The 21,650-nt window shown below is 31.9% G+C and overlaps 5 protein-coding genes and 1 long non-coding RNA gene across 10 annotated transcripts; 3 read left to right on the top strand and 3 right to left on the bottom strand.

Moving 5' to 3' along the window:
* Positions 1-6: 6 nt before the first annotated feature.
* On the bottom strand, positions 7-965 carry LOC128389384 (uncharacterized). Its single transcript, XM_053348955.1, has 2 exons — positions 614-965; positions 7-288 (listed from the first exon to the last, which is right to left on the bottom strand). The coding sequence occupies exons 1-2, from the start codon at positions 885-887 to the stop codon at positions 116-118; spliced, it is 447 nt and encodes a 148-aa protein (XP_053204930.1). The 5' UTR covers positions 888-965; the 3' UTR covers positions 7-115.
* A 1,474-nt stretch (positions 966-2,439) lies between these two features.
* Positions 2,440-3,304, bottom strand: LOC128389391 (uncharacterized). The gene is made up of 5 exons (XR_008325459.1): positions 3,168-3,304; positions 3,038-3,114; positions 2,907-2,951; positions 2,726-2,839; positions 2,440-2,616 (listed from the first exon to the last, which is right to left on the bottom strand). It is a non-coding gene; the product is annotated as an uncharacterized LOC128389391 (long non-coding RNA).
* Positions 3,305-4,412: 1,108 nt separating this feature from the next.
* LOC128389385 (uncharacterized) lies at positions 4,413-7,289 on the top strand. Of its 5 annotated transcripts, XM_053348956.1 has the most exons (5): positions 4,413-5,584; positions 5,663-6,167; positions 6,247-6,303; positions 6,367-6,431; positions 6,509-7,289. In XM_053348956.1, exons 2-5 carry the CDS (start codon positions 5,920-5,922, stop codon positions 6,529-6,531), a joined length of 393 nt encoding a protein of 130 aa, XP_053204931.1. In that variant the 5' UTR covers positions 4,413-5,584; positions 5,663-5,919; the 3' UTR covers positions 6,532-7,289. The 5 variants fall into 5 exon arrangements, with proteins under 5 accessions (XP_053204931.1, XP_053204934.1, XP_053204935.1 ...); XM_053348959.1 differs by lacking the exons at positions 6,247-6,303; positions 6,367-6,431; positions 6,509-7,289 and having other exon boundaries at positions 4,573-4,872; positions 5,372-5,584; positions 5,663-5,901; XM_053348960.1 differs by lacking the exons at positions 6,247-6,303; positions 6,367-6,431; positions 6,509-7,289 and having other exon boundaries at positions 4,574-4,893; positions 5,350-5,584; positions 5,663-5,901.
* A 3,455-nt stretch (positions 7,290-10,744) lies between these two features.
* Positions 10,745-12,240, top strand: LOC128389389 (uncharacterized). Its single transcript, XM_053348963.1, has 4 exons — positions 10,745-11,535; positions 11,615-11,671; positions 11,735-11,799; positions 11,876-12,240. Exons 1-4 carry the CDS (start codon positions 11,363-11,365, stop codon positions 11,896-11,898), a joined length of 318 nt encoding a protein of 105 aa, XP_053204938.1. The 5' UTR covers positions 10,745-11,362; the 3' UTR covers positions 11,899-12,240.
* Positions 12,241-13,809: 1,569 nt separating this feature from the next.
* LOC128389386 (cystatin-1-like) lies at positions 13,810-14,454 on the top strand. The gene is made up of 2 exons (XM_053348961.1): positions 13,810-14,179; positions 14,276-14,454. Exons 1-2 carry the CDS (start codon positions 13,895-13,897, stop codon positions 14,366-14,368), a joined length of 378 nt encoding a protein of 125 aa, XP_053204936.1. The 5' UTR covers positions 13,810-13,894; the 3' UTR covers positions 14,369-14,454.
* Positions 14,455-17,187: 2,733 nt separating this feature from the next.
* LOC128389388 (uncharacterized histidine-rich protein DDB_G0274557-like) lies at positions 17,188-18,090 on the bottom strand. Its single transcript, XM_053348962.1, has 5 exons — positions 17,937-18,090; positions 17,804-17,881; positions 17,673-17,717; positions 17,474-17,605; positions 17,188-17,364 (listed from the first exon to the last, which is right to left on the bottom strand). Exons 1-5 carry the CDS (start codon positions 17,974-17,976, stop codon positions 17,342-17,344), a joined length of 318 nt encoding a protein of 105 aa, XP_053204937.1. The 5' UTR covers positions 17,977-18,090; the 3' UTR covers positions 17,188-17,341.
* Positions 18,091-21,650: the final 3,560 nt, after the last annotated feature.

Below are 21,650 nucleotides of genomic sequence, written 5' to 3'. Positions count from 1 at the left end.
ATTCAGTGAAATGAACACAAGCTATTTTATTTTTTAAGAAAACAATGATATCAATTAAAATCAATTCTTAAAAATGAGATAATTATAGTGAATCTTTGCATCCAGGATTGGTCTTTTATTGAGCACGAAAGTTATCGTCAATGTAGAGAAAAGCAGCATTCAACTTACCATCTGAATGCCTACACACAGAGGTGAATCGATAATTTGGAAATGGTCTAACATCTTTTACCAAGATACTGAATACGATCTTGTTCTCGGATTCAAGTCGAGCACTAAAGATAACAGAATCTACAGACGAATAGAACATTACATGATGATACATTCAAATCACTTGTAAAGGAATACAAAATCATTAATTTGAAACAGAAAGCAATTTATTGCAACTAATTAGGTTTTGAAAGCTCAATTTGTAAACTTTCAGCGAATTTTTTAGCTCACAACTTTTTGTACAGTTAAACTCAATTACTCAAAAGCACGAATTATTAGCTGACGAAATCAAATGAAAGAGTAAAAGTTGAACCTGTGTACATATCTTGCTTATCACCTAAATATTAGTAGGCCATTTTGCTACGTCAAAATTAATAATCAGCAAGGTAACGATAAAATTACTTACAATCAGAAGTTGAGCCCCAATATAATTTGCCATTGACATCACGTTGAATTTGTAATGATAAGCTACAGCTTTCGATTTTTTTCGGTCCAGTTTCTGTAGCATTTACATCAAATAAGATGAAGCCTTCCCAATCTGCAACATATTGGTAATTAAGAATGATTAAATTATTAGAATTATCGTCAACAGACTGTGAAGCCAAAACAGAAGAAGATTGAATGCTATTGACGATTAGCACCATGAGAAGGGATAAGCTAACAGAATAAATAGAATTCATTTTTACTTTAATTGTTACGTTGATTGATTTAATAGAAACTTCCAAAATGATTGAATTCCATCATCGTTGTTTTTATAAGCGGAGATTCTCATTCAAAGGCGTCATTTTTACCTACACGTTGCAACATCAAGTATCGATAATCTCTATCGCCAGATTCTTTGTGTTTGTTACAATAATTTTTGCTTCTTATCACAATTATTTGAAAGGAATCAGATTAAAATTAGTTTCATAAACTTATCGGAAAAACCTGATGATGAAGTTTCATCGAATGGATTGTTTGGTAAATGATCTTTGGACATCGAAATTATTATTATCGCGGTTAAATGACTAGAAGAACGAGATAATTTTAAGATATATCATTTATAGATATATCTTGAAATATGTATTATCAACTGTTTCAATCAAAATTTATTTAGTGTCAATAACAGTTATTAATTGATTGATTATTGACCTTGATATTGAATTAAGTAGATTTCATTGAGATTATTTCTTTCAATGCATCAAGATAATAGTTATTCAAGTACCATTCATTTGAAATGATTCAAAGATAAGGGATATGAAGGTTGAACTGAATCTGCTAAAAATGCACCGTTTTTAGACTAAAGAGATACGTCGGTTATAAAAAATAAACGCAAGACAATCAGATTACGTCAAAGAACTTGTTTACCAGTTAACGTGTGCCAAACCACAAAAATGATGTGCAAAGACTGTTCTTCTGCTGTTCTAGATAAATCAGGTTGTACAAAGAGTTGACTTTCTCATTTGCATGATTAAAGTCAAAAATTAAATTTATCATCCTCTCTCCGAACTGGCAGTTTGAGATGATGCTCTGATAGTTTCAATAATTTTGTTTTCGCTGATCAGTCCATTGCCACAGGCGATTTGTTCACTCAAAGTTACATCCCGACTTGTAACCGATGAAGGGGTAACTCAGCGTGGTACCTTGGTACTTGATCTTGACGATTTACATGATTACCATGCATGATTGTAAAAAGTTAGAAAATAATTTAAATCATAATTTCAGCATGCCGATCAAAAAATTGAACACCAATCAAGTGACAATACCAACGACAACAATAAGTTCACCTACAACGATTGATCTTGAATCAAACATTAATGGAAAATTAAAGTTATCCAAACCATCCAGAGATGATGGAAATACAGCTGATGATGATAATAGTGATAATATTCACGATTCGCGGAAGAAGAAAAAAGAATCCGATTCCCCGTCAACAGCACCTCCTCCAGTTCCAACACCATAACCAGCTACATTATTAGAATTTTCAATCAACGGCAATACAAACAATTCCCGTGGACGAGAAATTCAAACCAATATGATTTTCGGTGATACAGAAATTAAAGTGACAGCAATTGATGTTCAATCAGGAAGAAAAGTCAGAGCAGAAATTGATTTCTTAAGTCAATAAGTAAATCGTGATACATCCTTAACCCAAGCCCGGCTTTCAACCACTGAGACCTTAACAATATTTTTGAAATCAATCAACGAATCAATGAATCTTAATGTCGCGCAAATAAATATTTTGTTAGCTGATTGCAAATCTTAAATAGCTTTTTATTGGTTAAACCGAATCAACTTGAAATATCGAAATAAACAAATAGCTTTTGCACATTATTTGTTTCCTTCCAATTCATTCACGTTGCATTTGGACGTCGAATCAATCTTTAGGTACCGTGAAGATGGACCTTTACCAGTCATATTTGTCATGATCTGGGAGATTTGAAAAGAAAAGTTGAGCAATTAGTAAATACTCTATTGATACCTTCTACTTGGATCCGATTCAACTATAAAACACATGAAGTATTGTTTTTTAACTTACGATGGTGTTTATCATGATGATGGTGACCGTGGTGATGTTTATCGTGGTGGTGATGGTGGTCATGGTGGTGGTGTTTATGGTGGTGGTGTTTATGGTGGTGGTGGTGCTTGTGTCCTTTTGTAATTGAAGAGAAAAAAAGTAAAAAACAAAAGTCGACAATAAAACTTTTACTGAAACTTACGCTTTTGGAGCGAACCGTCTAAGCTGATTTGCGAAAGTCCAGGATCTATTGAAAAATTCATTTAGCATTATACATATGTAACATACGTATTTATAAAAGAAAACAAGATATTAATCATCTACAAAACTTACTGTCAGACCGGAAGGCCACTTTATTATCATCGAACTGTCGACTCTCTACCAAAGTGATAAAGCGATCACCGAAAGCACTTTGATAAAAAATAGTAGATTAGATTCAGTAATGATTAAAAGCAATACTTACATGTAAGTAAATAAACTACAATTAGACTCTGTAAACGCATCTTCAAAAATTATCAGTTTTGAATCTCCAATTAAAAGATACTAATATCGACGATTAACCCTTCCACCGGTATATATACCAGGAAATTCAGTCAATCAACAACAGTCAATAATTGTTTCATTATTCCCCATTTCTGGATTCAATTGTCAAAAATCAATCAATTTACATGATTATTGTTTTCTAATAATCAACACTGACATTATAAATTTCAAATCAATTAATCAACACATTAGAAAATAGTCTGAATCTTCCATCTGTCGTCTACGGGAAAAATTTCTCTTGATGGGATTTTGTGCGTCTCAACTTGTTACATAATAACAATTTCCACGTGAAAATAAACATACGATTTAACAATGTTTCGATTTATGCTAATGTCAAGCAATTGATGTAAAACGAACCATAGTCGAAATGGTTCTGAGTGCTATCTTAAGAAGCGAAATTTTTGATTTGATAAGTCTTTGGTCAATAATTGTTCTTGGTGCCTCTTTTTGATTGAAAGGAAAACTTTTTTGGCTTATTTAGTGTTATATTGGGTGATAATCTAACATTAACAGCTTAAAAAGTCGTAATTAATTTCTCAATTTCTGACAATCAATCTTATAATTAAAGGATATCACAATGATATCAATCAAATGAACAATCTGTAATTTCGGAAAATTTGAAAAACAGTTATCGATCGTCACTGTTTTGATTGGGAAAAATTTTTTATTGTTCTGTCAAATTGTCAATTTCGAAATTGTGACTTATAAAACCTATTGTTAATCACTAACCTACGTGTTCAAGTGGGAGATTCTGTCTATCAAACAACTAAACCTAAATTAGGTAGAGATATTTTTTATCTGAAAATCTTACAGTCAAATCGCTTGTAAAGGAATACAAAATCATTAATTTGAAACAGCAAGCATTTTATTGAAAATGATCCAATTGAAGTAAACTCATCTAATCCGTTCAAGTCGAAAATTGGAACACAGCTCATTTTTATCGTAACACTTAATGCTACTTCTATCTCGAGAACATTCCTACACTTTGAATGGATTCACGGTACTTTGGCCTTAGGATAAACATACTAACAATGAATTTCATGGTTTTACCGATAAAAATGAACTGATGAAGGAGAAAGAAAGAGAGAAAGAAAGAGGAAAAGAGAGAAGTGAGCTAAGAAAAAAATTTAGTTTTGAATTTTTTTTTAAAAACGATTTCCATTTCAATAAACCACGGGTCTGGCAAACAACCTTAACAAACTTTCGTAAGAAAGTTTTTCCCGCTTGTTAACAGTTAATAAGACAAAAAAACGTGTAGTAAAGCTTTTAGCTAAAGCGCGCACTATAAATTGAATAAATCACACATGCGCCAAAAATCGGGACAGGTAATTTTTTGCTTTAGCAAAATAATCTTACTCTTGTCTTCTCCTTTGTTTAAACCATCTATCACAACTTACTATCTTAAGACAACAAATTGACCTTCGTGCCTGTTGATTAGTATTCCAATCAAATCTAATCTGCCTCATTTTTTCAATTTCTCATTTCAATTTAGATCAACAACTTGTCTTAATTATCTCCCTGGACTTTATCTTCTCTGTGTTTAAGTGTAAATACACAATAATAACATTTGTATCAGTGTCACCACCTGTTCGTAGATCAGATCAAATTCAATCGATCTGCACACTGTAAGTACTTACGTTATACAGGTAGTGTTAAATTGTTAGTTAACTAATTTTACCGCTTCATTTTCTAACTGCTATAATAACAACAGACAATTCCTAATGGATCATATTAATGAAAGTGTTAACTGTAGTTTTGATTTCAGTTAAAATTTAACTTAATTGTTTGATAACCTTTACTGCTTTTTTAAATTCTCGTTTCAATTGATCAGCATGTTTTTTAATTGGTGACTTACCTTCAAGTGTAACTTTTTAAATTAACTCGTTGCATGGATTTAAATCAATCATCAACATCAACATCAACATCAACATCAACATCGCCACCGATTAATCATTTTATAATTTTCTTGCATCTCAACCCATCATTTTACTGTTGTTAATTGGATAATCATTAGACAATTTAGATTATAATTTTTAAGAGAATTTACAATTTTATTGTAATAATTGTATTTCTCTCTTATTATCTGTTCTGCTATTAATTAGGTGAAACAATCATCTTCTTTAGGTGCCATCATCGAGGAGATTCCCGATAATTGGAATCCAATGGCAGAAGACGCGAAATCTTATTCCAATAATTATCAATACGACCCGACGGATATTGGAAACGTTGTCCAAGGATTTAAAACCAAAGATTATCCTGGAATATGTCATCATTTTTTGAGAGGCCAATGTAAATATGGTGCTGGTTGTGTTCATAAACACGTTACACCTCAAGAACGTGAGTTAATCAATCAATTATTTTTAGATCTTTTAGTTTAATTCGGTTTTCTTTCGGTGATTTTTTGTCTGTTGATAGTTGAAGTTCTTGACACTGAAGAGGTTCTCGTGGACACTCTCGAACGAGATATTGTCAGAAAAGGTTGTAAATTGGATGTAACAGTTACCAGTTGCCTAAGTCCATATTCATTTTATGTCAGCAGAAGACATAATTCATCAACAATCCTTTGACTCTAGAGTTGGAAGAAATTACGATCTCATTGATCCAACTGAGAGAATCTTATTCTGATGAGGGAAATTGCAGAACTTAATTGAAAGCCCGAAAATAAGGAAAACATGGTTATTTTCCTTGCAATAGGAAGTCTTATTGCTGTTCGGGCTGAGCCATTCTTCCGAGCAAAAGTCGTAGATATGAGTCTTGATGAAGATGAACTAAAAGTAATGAATATCGACACTGGTGTCGAGTTGATTGTTGAAAGACGTGATGTTTTCACTCTCAAGCCAAAATTTGCGACCTTACCAGCATTCGCAGTCCACTGTGCCATGGAAGTGCCATCAGGATTTTGTGTCACTGATGAAGTCATGTAAGTATTATTGGCTTTCTTCCGATTATCTCTGTTCTCACAATCAAATAAATTTTCTATTTCATTTAATATCTTTTAGGCGTAATTTCAGTGAATTAGTACTCGGACAAACATTCAAAGCGCACTTCAAGGAAAGGTGAGTTACCTTTATAAGCTGACTTTACTCTCTAACTGACCACATTTTCACTTATAATCTCAGGGACATGGCAGGGAGATTCAGGGTTGACCTCTTCCACTTTGAAGAACAAAAGGTTACAATATATGGTTAGTATCATATTTACGAATGAATGTTTCTTGTTAACATTAGATGATTTAATCATATTAATTGTCTTATTTTTCAGACAACAATCAAGTATGGATATGATCCACTTATAATTGTCTTACTGGTTTCATCCAAATCCATCATTGGACCTCATATGGACACTTCTCATTAAAAAAAATGATTTGATTCTAAGTTATCATCTCTCACTCAATCTCAGTAAACAAATATTTTAATACTGTCAAAAGAGAAAATCTCCTTTAAATTGATTCAATTAAACTAAATTGACTGATTAGACGACACTAAAAATAATCAACATGTAAATACCCTTGTAAACATAAGATAACTTTAAGATGAGACTCGAGAAGATCTTGAGTTCGCTCAATTAATTCTTTGTACATAAGCTCAACTAATTCGAGTTTTCATTATTGTATATGTTATATCATTATTTTCATTAGCAAAGTAATGAACCATCAAAAAATATTGGATCTCAGATCAATTGAATTTGATCTGATCTGCGAAAAGGTAGCGACACTAATTTTATCTAAACTAATTTCTTGTTTTGGTAGTTTGTGGGAGTTTTCTCTTTGGACTGAGCATCAGCTTCCAAGACCCAATCCATTGAATCGGTGAAAGCATAATTGGCCTTGACCAGAGCCGCATTGACCAAAATATCTTTACCTTGGCCTAAGGCATTATCACTGTACCAAACAAAGACCGATAAGTGTTCATCGTAATTACTTGTCGATGTTATTATTCATATGATTACTTAATTGTTTCATATTATCTCATTCACCAGTTTATCTCCAATTGAATCTGATTTTTCTTTCAGTATTGTCAAAATTAAATCATTTGCAAAGAAATAGATTGAAGATAATCCATCTATGGACAAAAATCAGCCATATTGTTGTTTTTCATTATTCATTTGATAATTCAATCAATATAATTGTTTGTTTAAAAGGGTAAAGGTCCAAATACAATTGCTAACATAATGAATAATCAACTCATTGTTCAAAATAATAATTCAGTCGCTTTATAAATATTATTCATGTGATAACTCAATTGTTTCATATGATCTCCTTCATCAGTGTATCTTACTAACAAGAACAATGAAAATTTCACAAGCTTATGATTTTTGTGATACTCCTACCGATCTTTACATTGTTATGGAATAACCTACTCTAAGCAATGGTCGGTTGATTGATTCAATCTTATCGTTCTTGTTACACAATTAATTTCTCTGGTGAATTTGTGCTTAATGGTAAGTTTTTCTCTCATTGGATAGCTTTTTAACGATGAAAAAAGCTACTAAAAAACTTAAAAATACTAGCTACAAGCTCCTTGTGAACTTCATCATGATCAGCTTGAGTAGCAAAATACTCGGTTCCTAATTTACTCTTGGCTGATGATAAGTAGATGTTAATTGTGGTCAGTTCATTAATTCTTGTTTATGATTCCTCGTATTATTGTTCAATGGTTTGCTTAGTCCGAAATGTCTGTGCAAGGGTAACTCTAAGATCGTCAAATTCAGCTTGAAGAGCTTGGTTTCGTCGTTGTTGAGCTCCCAATTGGTCAACAGCTTGTTGCAATTGTCGGTGAATTATATCGTGGTGGGCTTGGAGTCCCTGTTTAGCTGTTTGGGTTGTGGCCATTGATTTGAAAAAAGAACAAATACAGTTCTCTTGAGAAGCAAAAATCTCGACTCCAAAGTGAAGTTGAGATTCTCTTCATGGACCTCGAGAAGGTGAGCTAATAGGGATTCTAAAAGGAAACAGGAATTAGCTAGCTTCCTTAGCTAACAAAAAAATACACAAATTCAAGTTGAAAATCAGATAACCCAAATCACTTTGTCCATGTTTACCTGAGGGAGAAGCTACTACTTGTAATAGATTTAAGTACGATTTAGAGAGCGGGTAATTCGTAAGGGTTGAAATTAACTTTTTTAACTGCAAAAACATAAAAGGGTATGTATCACCCAAAATCAGCTTTCGTAAAACTTAAAATAAGGTCACAACTCTGATAGCACACACCAAAAAACAATGTTTTATCTAATCAAAACTTCTCTAAAATGTTCCGCTCGGCCACAATTGCCGTCGAAACTTAGATTGTACCTCGTATCTTAAGAATGGTGATAGATACAGGTAGGGAATTTTGTACAGACATAGTTCATATATTGATCTTTCGATTAACAACAGGAGAAGTCATTTCACGCGTGGGTTTCTCAAATCCTAACTTGAGGGCATTTAGCTTCAAAATGAAACATACCATGAGGACATTGTTGAGAACCTAGAACTTAAACTTGCCACAAATAAATGTACTAATGGTCTACAATTTGAACTGATTTTCCAAAGGCCGAAAAAAGCCGTTTTCAAAAATTGAATAAATTCTTTTATATTAACTAATAAGTATTAAATCATCGTTATTAAATGAATCTCAATATAGCTTGAATAGGTTATATGTTATTTTGCTGCAAATCTTAAATATTAATAGTTTTTATTAATTAAACAGAGTTGGCTCCATATATGTTTTATGGTTATCTGTAAGATTTGTAGATATTAAACTAATCTCTAGATGGTGGTGAAGCGTTGTCGGTTAAATTCGCCGTTACCATCCAAACAACTTGATAAATCAAAAAGATTTGAGTGACCAAAATCTGACTCAGCATAGTCAGAAAAGACAATCTCTATCTGGTTTGGAATACGAAATGACATCGGTAAATGTTCGCCATTTTTTGGTTTCATTACTAATTTAGCTGGCGCTTGATGAGGGTTTTCGGATCTGTCAATTACTGGAAAATAGTAGTTTACAGAGGCATCCGTATGGTAGGCTTGCTGAAAAAATGAATTGAGATCGTATTCCCATACATCCATGAGTCCACCATCAGTCTCAACTTGTCCTGCATAATTTGAATATATTCCACTTTTGCCTAGCATTGATTTGAGTAAATTAAAACCAACGGAAATGTGAAATGGCCACGTAACAGCTAAATTACCAACAAAGATCTCTTGCGTATATAAATCTTCAGATTTGCATTCACCAGTTTCAGTATCGATTATGTATCTTCCTGTTTTGGAAAGATTTTGAATGATGCGAGTTGTATTTGGACCATCGCTGATCTCAGCTGCATAGTTATAATGATTTCTCACCATCCGAATAGAAGTTAGTAAAACTTCGTCAGGATTACTATACATCATCTTGGCTTCGGCACGAACCCAGAAAATTTCACTAGTCATAAACTCTGGTAATTTGGCTTGAGATGCAGCCAAATCAAAATCACATTGACTTTTATTGACGATCAACGCCATGAGAAGGCATAAGATAATGAAACGAGTAGAATTCATTTTACTTTAACTGTTGTATAGTTGATCACTTTATTCGAAACTTAAAATTATTGAGTGATGCTAATAATTTATATACTTAGCGATTCTCAACAGGGTTGTTTGCACGTATTCGACGAAATAATCCAAAACGAAAAACAATTGATTCAGATTCTATCAAAGATACAAAATTTAACCTTCAACACTATCATAATTGAAGTGATTAAATACAAATAGATTGAAGATAATGCATCTATGGATAAAAACCAGTTTTATTTTTTTGCATAATTTGTTTGATTACCTAATCAGTCGAATTGATCGTTTAGAAGGTGAAATGTTCAATCACAATTCATTTACTTTATGTTTTTGTGTTATATGGTTTTCAAAAAACAATTCTGTTGATTTATTAATGATGCATGATGTTCACGTGAAGGTTTATCTGTATCTTAGTATCTAATTCAATCGAAGGATTTCCCCAATAAAACGGTGTAACTTTCATTGATAAAATCATATAAGGAAATTTTCTGAACCAAAACACGAAACAAAAGCTGCACATTTTTGCTGTGCAATCGAGAATGAAAAAAATCTGACCTGATGTACAGGGCGTTTTTTATCCACTACGGCTATTGCACTGAATATCGCCAGAATTAAAAGTCATATGAATGTCGGACTTAACCAGAGGACTAAACAGAATTGAAGCGCTCGGCCCTAAGATTTTCAAGGTCATTTAACTAAGGTAGCGTTCAAAGGTCATTTTAAGGTCTCCGTGTGTCAGAGCACAAAAAGTTACACTTAAATCTTGGGTTTGAAGATATTCCGTTAAAAGTGAGCTGAGATACAGACTTTTCTTATAAACTTGGCTCTTGAAATGTTTTTAGATTGAAAAATGCCTATCTTCTAATCCTTCCATCACAGGCACGTCAAAATTTGTGGTGTAATTTGTTAATGGTTAATCAACATCAGTCCTTTTATTTTTATATTATTATGATCATTTCATTTAATAAATACAAAATAGAGAAAAGAATTGAAAAAATTTATTATTGTGTGCCAATTTTACATAACTAATTAAAGTTCTTGATGGAGTCAAGCAATTATCTTCTTTAGGTAGCATCATCGAGGAGATTCCCGATAGTTGAAATCCAGATGACTCAAAATCTTATTCCAATAATTATCAACACGACCCAACGGATATTGGAAACGTTGTCCAAGGATTTAAAACCAAAAATTATCCTGGAATATGTCATTTTTGAGAGGTCGCTGTAATGATGGTGCTGGTTGTGTTCATATAAAAGTTCCACCTCAAGAACGCGAGTTAATCAATCATTCATTTTTAGATCTTTTTGTTTAAATTGTTTGTTTTTTCGGTGATTTTTTCTCTGTTGATAGTTGAAGTTCTTGACACTTAAGAGGTTCTCGTAGACACTCTCGAAGAAGACATTGTCAGAGAAGGTTTTAAATTGGATTTAACAGTTACCAGTTGCCTAAGTCCATATTCATTTTATGAAGTACCAGCAGAAGACATAATTCATCAACAATCCTTTGACTCTAGAGTTGGAAGAAATTACGATCTCATTGATCCAACTGAGAGAATCTTATTCTACCGAGCAAGAGTCATCGATATGAGTCTTGATGAAGATGAACTAACAGTAATGAATATCGACACTGGTGTCGAGTTGATTGTTGAAAGACGTGATGTTTTCACTCTCAAGCCAAAATTTGCGACCTTACCAGCATTCGCAGTCCACTGTGCCATGGAAGTGCCATCAGGATTTTGTGTCACTGATGAAGTCATGTAAGTATTATTGGCTTTCTTCCGATTATCTCTGTTCTCACAATCAAATAAATTTTCTATTTCATTTAATATCTTTTAGGCGTAATTTCAGTGAATTAGTACTCGGACAAACATTCAAAGCGCACTTCAAGGAAAGGTGAGTTACCTTTATAAGCTGACTTTACTCTCTAACTGACCACATTTTCACTTATAATCTCAGGGACATGGCAGGGAGATTCAGGGTTGACCTCTTCCACTTTGAAGAACAAAAGGTTACAATATATGGTTAGTATCATATTTACGAATGAATGTTTCTTGTTAACATTAGATGATTTAATCATATTAATTGTCTTATTTTCAGACAACAATCAAGTATGGATATGATCCACTTATAATTGTCTTACTGGTTTCATCCAAATCCATCATTGGACCTCATATGGACACTTCTCATTAAAAAAAATGATTTGATTCTAAGTTATCATCTCTCACTCAATCTCAGTAAACAAATATTTTAATACTGTCAAAAGAGAAAATCTCCTTTAAATTGATTCAATTAAACTAAATTGACTGATTAGACGACACTAAAAATAATCAACATGTAAATACCCTTGTAAACATAAGATAACTTTAAGATGAGACTCGAGAAGATCTTGAGTTCGCTCAATTAATTCTTTGTACATAAGCTCAACTAATTCGAGTTTTCATTATTGTATATGTTATATCATTATTTTCATTAGCAAAGTAATGAACCATCAAAAAATATTGGATCTCAGATCAATTGAATTTGATCTGATCTTGTATGATCTGAACGTTCCACCTCAAGAACGTGAGTTTATCAATCATTCATTTTTAGATCTTTTTGTTTAAATTGTTTGTTTTTTCGGTGATTTTTTCTCTGTTGATAGTTGAAGTTCTTGACACTTAAGAGGTTCTCGTAGACACTCTCGAAGAAGACATTGTCAGAGAAGGTTTTAAATTGGATGTAACAGTTACCAGTTGCCTAAGTCCATATTCATTTTATGTCGTACCAGCAGAAGACATAATTCATCAACAATCATTTATCGCTAGATTTGGAAGAAATTTCTATTTCATTTAATATCTTTTAGGAGTTATATCAGTGAATAAATACTCGGACAAACATTCAAAGCGCACTTTAAAGAAAGGTGAGTTACCTTTTATAATTTGGCCTTGTTCTCTAACTGACCACATTCTTCACTTATAATCTCAGAAACATGGCAGGGAGATTCAGGGTTGACCTCTTCCACTTTGAAGAACAAAAGGTTACAATATAATCCAACATGCGGTAGGTATCATAATTATGAACTTGAATGTTTGACTTTCTTTTCAACTGTTTAATTAATTGGTTTATCTTTCAGACAACTATCAAGTAAGGACATGATCCAATTTTAATGGGATTACTGGTTTCATCCATTCATTAATATTACTCATCAAATCTTATATGAAAAATATCACAATGATAATGATAACCAATATGTAACTGGAGTTTTCACCCGAAAGTCTCTATCTACATTTTACTGGTCAATTGGTCAAGATATGATTAAGGGACGTTCGAACAGCTCTATTGTCTGAGCCAGGAAAAGACATCAAAAAATCAAAATTATCTGTAACGATAACTTGCCCAATTTCTGCAAAATTTTAACCAAATTCATTGATAATGAAAAACAATAAGGGGAGATTTTTAAAAGCAACAAATGATTAAATATTTTAAAATACATTGATATAATTCACAGAGACAGGAAAATCCAAAACTTAAATTATTAAATTGAATTCGAAATAAATTTTTGTTTTTTTTAATAAACAAGTTAATTGCAAACAATTAAATCTATTTAATAGCTAAGATTTATGAGAAGATATCCAGCGGGGAACATTAACTAACAATGTGAGTATACGGATTGAACCGGTTTTCACATTCATCATTCGTTTATCTATCATTTACTTAATGAGTTATACTGATTATTTTTGGTTAATTGAGGAAATAATCAGCTATCAATTCCCTTATTTGGATAATCAATATTACAACTACAATTGTAATAAAGAATGAACCAATAGAGTACCTGGATTATTTATCTGAATTGATAATTTTGGTACTTTCCCTTCGTTAGCTGTTCATATGTAATCAGATAACTACAATTACAAACTTTACAATAACAATTATCAATTATCAATTAATGATGATCAACATAAGGAGTCAGATGGATTTCTCCTTGGATTGTCCAAAGATGGAGATTTTGGTTGACAACGTGTTAACCAGAAAGTTCTTTAAATATCCAATGTCAACTGTGACAACAACCAATCCAGTTCTCATTAGTAATTTAAACAGTTAATTACATTTGTAACTTGTTAAATCATCTTAATAAAAATGAAATTCGTTATCATCCTCGCTCTTTTTGGTATCACAATGGCCAAAGTCGGTGCATGGGACACTATGGCAACCGATGACGAAAAAGCCATCGAATTGGCCAAGAAAGGGGTTGCTCATTATAATCTCAATTCCAAGAGTTTTTACTACCGGAAACTTGTCGATATTAAAAGTGCGAAATCCAATATAGATTATGACGCCAGCTACGAAATCATCTTCGATATTGATATGACTAATTGTGTGAAAAACAGCACTTTTTCAGAAGAATGTGAAGTCTCAACAGAAGTGAGTATTTAGCAAATTTTCTTTCCTTCGAATTTCTCACCTATTCTAATAATTACAATCTAATTAATCTAACTCGAAATTCTTAATTGCTCACAGTTGTTAACAGAGGAGTGTACTTACCTCTTTTACTACGCAGCAAAATCGGACGAATGCAACATCGTTAAGGGTGCATGCGAACTGCTTGGCTAATCTCATGTTTATCCAGATCGATTTTACATTATTGTATCCAGTTCTATTTACTGTTTATTAATAAATTTTTCTGATCTTTAACTGAATTTGATCAGCTGAAATCCAATTGATTATCAATAATTCGCGAAAAATTGTGTAAATTAATTGAAACTAAATCTATTCTCGAATTGATGACTGAAATAACAATCAACACCATGAGTTGAATCGCATTGATAAAAATCATCAAAAACGCAATATAATAATCATCCGAGTAAAGGAGAGGAAAAGTTTCCTTGAAATGATGTTGGGGAGTAAAAGGGAGAAGGTTAAAAATAACGAGATGAGAAAATTCAATGAAATTTTGACATTGGAATTGTACAATCAACTAGTGACAAGAATATTGGATAAATGAATACACTAAGGTTTAAACTCAATTATTTTCACTAATTGTAACAATTATAGCAAAAAACTGATCAATTTTCCATATTTGATTTCAGTCGTTAACAATTAATTGATTGTTCAATTTCAAACTAATCTGATGTACATCAAAGGGCTTATAATCACAATATTGTCCCTAATCTAATCCACTTCTTCACTTCTGCAGGTCCGCAATAATAAGATTTAATTTCCCCAATCCGATTCATTACCAAAAATTTACGATCAAAATTAATGTAATTCAATTGAAACCTTTAGCAAATTTCAATTTACTATCTGAAAGATAATAATTAACACCATGGGTGGAAATTTAATTCAAGCTTTAATCGCATTGATGTGCATTTGTTAATTTGATATATTATCAGAACTTTTTTTTCCTCATCTTCATGATTAGAATCATTTTTCTTGGTCCAATATTTTCCTAGCTGCGGGAAAATAACAAGATAAACAGTACAGATAAATAATCTAAATCACTTTCAAGGAGGTTTAAATTATGAAAATCACCCAAAAAATATCAGATAATCGGTATTACTTTTTGTTCTCATGCTCGATAAGCGTTTTCCTGGGTCAGGCTTAACTTGATTATACAAGACCATATATAACAAAAATTGGGCGCATTATTAGTTCATTAGGTACAGTTATATTTTATGTTATGTTTAAGCAAAGAAGATGAGTAAAGTTTCAGTACAATTATACACCAATGGTCTCTGAACCTTAAGCAGATAATTAAAATAGTAGTCTCAAATAATCTACATATAGTCTCTGAGAAAAATGGACCCGAAGTTTGAACTTTGACCTTAATTTTCTCGAAAAGTACTGATCAGGTCGATCTCAAAATAAGTCAAAATTGTTTGCTGCAATAGCCTCTATGAATCCTGAAAGTTTCAACTCTTAACTCAAAACTAAATTTTGGTGTACATTCTCCTTACCAAGAAAACAAATTTTTTTTGTTGTTTCTACTAATTATTAATACCATGCAATTGTCGTTCCTTGGTTATCATGTTTATCTTTATTACAGTGATAACATTGATTACTCTTTGGTCACATTCTGTTGTGGGTAGGTTTTTGAAAAGGTTATCAGTTGATTACTCTTTAATTGTTCTTTTTTCTTGCTACTCAAGGCCAACAACAATCAACTAATTGTCCTAAACAGTGTTTTACAAATGCTCCCGTTTGTGCTTCCGACGGTAAAATGTACCGATCAAAATGTGAAATGGAAATGAAAAATTGCGGGTAAGTTAATTGTCTTTATGATTGTTTCTAACCAATTGAGTGTTAAATTGTTTTGGATAATTTGATTATTGTAAAAATCTGACCATTATTGTTATGGAACAATGTACTAAAGACCCTGGACAATGTCCTAAGCTTTGCCTCGAAATCTATGACCCCGTTTGTGGAGATGATGGTAAAATGTATTTTAATAAATGTCTCATGCAAAAGCGTAATTGTAATAAGCGATAAGTGAAAATCGTCGATAATTAATAAATTAATCAAGGATAACTGCTAATTGACACCGATTTTCTGATCTTTTACTTGGACAGAGTCTCGAAACTTTGAAGATTGTCCAAAATCGTGCCTATTAACTGACAAACCCGTTTGTGTATTTGATAAAACTTTGTATCGAAATGAATGTGCAATGAGGCGAAAAAATTCCGAGTAATGTACAAGTTTAATTGTTTAGAAAACTTTTATTCTAATGTTAGAAGTGTTGAGGTTGAAGATAAAGTGATAGTTTGCCAACGAAAACTTATATTCTACGTCAAGAACTTAAACTATCAACAGCAAAAAATGAAAAGTAAACCAATTGAACTGAAAGATCCAAAGATAAACAATGATTAAATTTATGATTTATCAACTCACGCTTTTGATGTGTGACGTGTTTATGAAAACAACCAGCACCATATTTACATTGACCTCTCAAAAAATGATGACATATCCCAGTGTAATCTTTGGTTTTAAATCCTTGGACAACGTTTCCAATATCCGTCGGGTCGTTTTGATAATTATTGGAATAAGATTTTGAGTCATCTGGATTTCAACTATCGGGAATCTCCTCGATTATGAAACCTAAAGAAGATGATTGTTTCACCTAATCAACAGCAGAACAGATAATAAGAGAGAAATTCAATTATTAAATTCTCTTAAAAAATTATAATCTAAATTTTCCATAATATAACCACATTTTTATGATTTTCGGTGATACAGAAATTCAAGTGATAGCAATTGATATTCAATCAGGAATAAAAGTCAGAGAAGAAATTGATTTCTTAAGTCAGTAAGTAAATCGTGATACATCCTCTAACCCAAGCCCGGCTTTCAACCACTGAGACCTTAACAATATTTTTGAAATCAATCAACGAATCAATGAATCTTGATGTCGCGCAAATAAATATTTTGTTAGCTAATTGCAAATCTTAAATAGCTTTTTATTGATTAAACCGAATCAACTTGAAATATCGAAATAAACAAATAGCTTTTGCACATTATTTGTTTCCTTCCAATTCATTCACGTTGCATTTGGACGTCGAATCAATCTTTAGGTACCGTGAAGATGGACCTTTACCAGTCATATTTGTCATGATCTGGGAGATTTGAAAAGAAAAGTTGAGCAATTAGTAAATACTCTATTGATACCTTCTACTTGGATCCGATTCAACTATAAAACACATGAAGTATTGTTTTTTAACTTACGATGGTGTTTATCATGATGATGGTGACCATGGTGATGATGTTTATCGTGGTGGTGATGGTGGTCATGGTGGTGGTGTTTATGGTGGTGGTGTTTATGGTGGTGGTGTTTATGGTGGTGGTGGTGCTTGTGTCCTTTTGTAATTGAAGAGAAAAAAAGTAAAAAACAAAAGTCGACAATAAAACTTTTACTGAAACTTACGCTTTTGGAGCGAACCGTCTAAGCTGATTTGCGAAAGTCCAGGATCTATTGAAAAATTCATTTAGCATTATACATATGTAACATACGTATTTATAAAAGAAAACAAGATATTAATCATCTACAAAACTTACTGTCAGACCGGAAGGCCACTTTATTATCATCGAACTGTCGACTCTCTACCAAAGTGATAAAAGCGATCACCGAAAGCACTTTGATAAAAAAAATAGTAGATTAGATTCAGTAATGATTAAAAGCAATACTTACATGTAAGTAAATAAACTACAATTAGACTCTGTAAACGCATCTTCAAAAATTATCAGTTTTGAATCTCCAATTAAAAGATACTAATATCGACGATTAACCCTTCCACCGGTATATATACCAGGAAATTCAGTCAATCAACAACAGTCAATAATTGTTTCATTATTCCCCATTTCTGGATTCAATTGTCAAAAATCAATCAATTTACATGATTATTGTTTTCTAATAATCAACACTGACATTATAAATTTCAAATCAATTAATCAACACATTAGAAAATAGTCTGAATCTTCCATCTGTCGTCTACGGGAAAAATTTCTCTTGATGGGATTTTGTGCGTCTCAACTTGTTACATAATAACAATTTCCACGTGAAAATAAACATACGATTTAACAATGTTTCGATTTATGCTAATGTCAAGCAATTGATGTAAAACGAACCATAGTCGAAATGGTTCTGAGTGCTATCTTAAGAAGCGAAATTTTTGATTTGATAAGTCTTTGGTCAATAATGGTTCTTGGTGCCTCTTTTTGATTGAACGAAAACTTTTGTTTGATGATTTGTGTTATATTGGGTGATAATTTAACATTAACAGTCTAAAAAGTCGTAATTAATTTCTCAATTACTGACAATCAATCTCATAATTAAAGGATATAACAATGATATCAATCAAATGAACAATCTGTAATTTGAGAAAATTTAAAAAACAGTTATCGATCGTCACTGGTTTGACTGAAAAACATATTTTTATTGTTCTGTCAAATTGTCAATTCTGAAATTGTGACTTTTAAAACCTATTGTTAATCACGAACCTACGTGTTCAAGTGGGAGATTCTGTCTATCAAATAATCAATCGTAAATTAGGTAGAGATATTTTTTATCTGAAAATCTTACAGTCAAATCGCTTGTAAAGGAATACAAAATCATTATTTCGAAACAGAGAGCATTTTATTGAAACTGATCTGCTTAAAGTAACTCATCTAATCGGTCCAAGTCAAAAATTTGATACAATTCATCTTTCTGAGAACAGAATTCATTTTAATCGGAACACTTAATGCTATTTCTACCTCAAGAATATTCTCACACTTTAAAGGTACTCGAGGCACTTTGGCCTTAGGTTGATAAACATACTATCAATAATTTCCATAGTTATTTAGATAAAAATGAATTTTTTTCGATATTTTGTGCAAAAAAGATTCACAGTCTTGCCCTGAAACTTATGAGTTCCAATAAAATGCTATTTTGTTCCCTTCCAAGTATTATACATAATTGAAAAAAGACTAATATCGTAATAATAGTCAGCATACTCTTTTATTATCAAGCATTAAGAGGTATCTTCAACCGACTATATCGTCGCACAAAATAAAAGACAGAGAAAGAGATAAATTGTAAGAAAAGCCGGTAAATAATAACTTGTGGTTGGAAAAAAGTGAAATGAAAAAGAACTAAAATTAATCGATAATCTTCTTGTATCGATTAAAATCGACACCAAAATATCGATATCATTCATCGATAATATCGCCAATCACTAATCTTGATTAACTTTCCTTTTTCTAATTAAAAATGTAATCCTATTAATCATTTATTTTTTTGTTATTTCGATTGAATTATTGTAAATATTTTTTATTCTAATTGCTAGTGACTTTTTTGAGCTTATTGGTGACATAAATTTGTTCTCTTTTGTGAATAGAAACCAGAAAAGATCAAAAAGACCAAAATAACACAACATATTCCCTCTTGACAATTGCCTCTTTTTTCATTCTCTTCTCTTTTTATTTTCTTGTGTTTGTTTCTCTTACTTTCTTTCTTTCTTTCTTTCTCTCTCTCTCTCTCCCCCTCTCTCTCTCCAATTTTTCTTTATTGTGGTGAAAAACTATGGATACAAGTATCAATAATAATTTTACAATTTAAGGCTGAAACGACAATTCCCGCAACGAAAGATAAAACTATTAGGTAAACGTAAAAATTTTTCATTCTTTACTTTTAAAAACTAATAGACAATTTGTTATTTTTATCAGATAAGCTATTAATAAGATGATATCAAAATATTAAAATTCGAGCAAAGATTTTTTCTATTTTTTTCTTTTGCTCTGTTCTTTAGCGTTTTTCATAAGTGAAAGAAGTAACGAAACAAATTCGGGCTTAAAAATAAGAGAGTAGACGCAAACTCAAACTTCAATTTTTTAATGTTTCAAATTAAATAAACAACATCAATGGATAGATGTGGAAATGAACATTAGGGATACAACCGATTGTAAATAACTCATGACAATAAGATTATCATAGTAAATCTGTGTGTCCAAAATTGGTCCATTAATGAGCCCTCAAGTCTTTGTTAATGTTGAGGTAACTTGCCTGAGGAATTTTACCATCAGAGTAAGTACAAAGAACTGCGAATCGAACATTTGGAAATGGGCTTACATCTTTGACCAAGACACTGAAAACAACCTTGTTCTCGGATTCAGGTCGAGAACTGTGAATTACGGAATCTACGGACGGATAGAGAGATATACAGCCAAACGAAATGAGTTTGAGGGTAATTTTTCATCATTCGCGCAGCAAAGGTGATAACGACAATTTATCAGTAGTTAGATAATCAAGACATTCAAATTTACCATTGTTTTGATTGATAAGATTTTCTTATCGCTTTCGATGCGCAATTGATATAAAACTACCCTCAAACTCATTTCGTTTGGCTGTATGTTAATACAAAATTACAATACTTTAAACTTGTTGCGTAGAATGACTTTAATTTCAACAAATATAACTTACAATCAGAAGCTGAGCTCCAGTATAATTTACCATTTACATCGTGTTGACCTTGTATTGACATACTACACTCATCAATTTTTTTTGGTCCAGTTTCTGTAGCATTTACATTGAGTAAAACGAAATCTTCCCAATCTTCAACATAACGATAATTTAACACGATTGAACTATTGGCTTTATCATCGGCAGGTTTTGTAGCCGATATAGAAGCACATTGAACGTTATTTATGATTAAAACCATGAAGAGAGAAAAAATTACGAAGTAAGTAAAATTCATTTTTACTTTGATTGTTTTTGAGTTGATCACTTCAATAAGAAATTTTCAAGATTAATAAATTCCATTATCTTTACAATCCTTTTTATAATCAGCCTTTTTAGGGGCGTCATTTTCACCCATTTGTTGACATTATCAAGTATCGATAATCTATCATTAATTGAAGCTTCTTGTTATTGTTTCAATTATCTTTGCTCCTATCACTCTTAATTAAACTAAATCAGATGTATATCAATTTCATACATTGAATTAGATGGAAAATGCACACCTTCAGCAAAGTTTCTCAATAATAACCATATTGATTGTTTGATTAACGATCTTTGGTGGTCTTAACTCTTATTGTGATTTAAAGAATATAAAATAAACGACCACGATAATTGGATAGCATTAAATATCACGCTGATATCATCCAAATGTTTGCTTGTTATTGCGAGAGGGTATATCTTCATTTTTAGGTTTAAGATTGAGCTACGTTACTAAAGGGTGTTTCGGTTAAAAACCTACCTTAAGGTCGAGAGGAAAAAATTTAATCGAACCCTTTGGTTGGTGATAAAGATGATGAAAATGATAAGATGAAAATGATTATGAAGGAAAACAAAGATTTAATTATTTTCATCATCTTTTTCTCTTCTTTATCACCAACCAAAGGGTTCGATTAAATTTTTCCTCTCGAC

This window comes from Panonychus citri, unplaced genomic scaffold, assembly GCF_014898815.1.
Source record: "Panonychus citri isolate SS breed McGregor unplaced genomic scaffold, ASM1489881v1 Contig00108, whole genome shotgun sequence".
NCBI lineage: Eukaryota > Metazoa > Arthropoda > Arachnida > Trombidiformes > Tetranychidae > Panonychus > Panonychus citri.
This window is presented reverse-complemented; position numbering and strand designations above follow the sequence as displayed.

Bases quoted from the DNA above. Each gene is read 5' to 3' on its own strand.
- LOC128389384 (XM_053348955.1), bottom strand. From the start codon at position 887: ATGAATTCTATTTATTCTGTTAGCTTATCCCTTCTCATGGTGCTAATC. The intron at 289-613 runs GTAAGTAATTTT...ATTCGTCTGTAG, and splicing joins TTGGGGCTCAACTTCTGATT to ATTCTGTTATCTTTAGTGCT.
- LOC128389389 (XM_053348963.1), top strand. From the start codon at position 11,363: ATGAGTCTTGATGAAGATGAACTAACAGTAATGAATATCGACACTGGT. The intron at 11,672-11,734 runs GTGAGTTACCTT...TTATAATCTCAG, and splicing joins AAAGCGCACTTCAAGGAAAG to GGACATGGCAGGGAGATTCA. The intron at 11,800-11,875 runs GTTAGTATCATA...TCTTATTTTCAG, and splicing joins ACAAAAGGTTACAATATATG to ACAACAATCAAGTATGGATA.
- LOC128389388 (XM_053348962.1), bottom strand. From the start codon at position 17,976: ATGCGTTTACAGAGTCTAATTGTAGTTTATTTACTTACAT. The intron at 17,606-17,672 runs GTAAGTTTCAGT...CAATTACAAAAG, and splicing joins AGACGGTTCGCTCCAAAAGC to GACACAAGCACCACCACCAC. The intron at 17,365-17,473 runs GTAAGTTAAAAA...CAAATCTCCCAG, and splicing joins TCATCATGATAAACACCATC to ATCATGACAAATATGACTGG.
- LOC128389386 (XM_053348961.1), top strand. From the start codon at position 13,895: ATGAAATTCGTTATCATCCTCGCTCTTTTTGGTATCACAATGGCCAAA. The intron at 14,180-14,275 runs GTGAGTATTTAG...AATTGCTCACAG, and splicing joins AATGTGAAGTCTCAACAGAA to TTGTTAACAGAGGAGTGTAC.
- LOC128389385 (XM_053348956.1), top strand. From the start codon at position 5,920: ATGGTTATTTTCCTTGCAATAGGAAGTCTTATTGCTGTTCGGGCTGAG. The intron at 6,304-6,366 runs GTGAGTTACCTT...TTATAATCTCAG, and splicing joins AAAGCGCACTTCAAGGAAAG to GGACATGGCAGGGAGATTCA. The intron at 6,432-6,508 runs GTTAGTATCATA...CTTATTTTTCAG, and splicing joins ACAAAAGGTTACAATATATG to ACAACAATCAAGTATGGATA.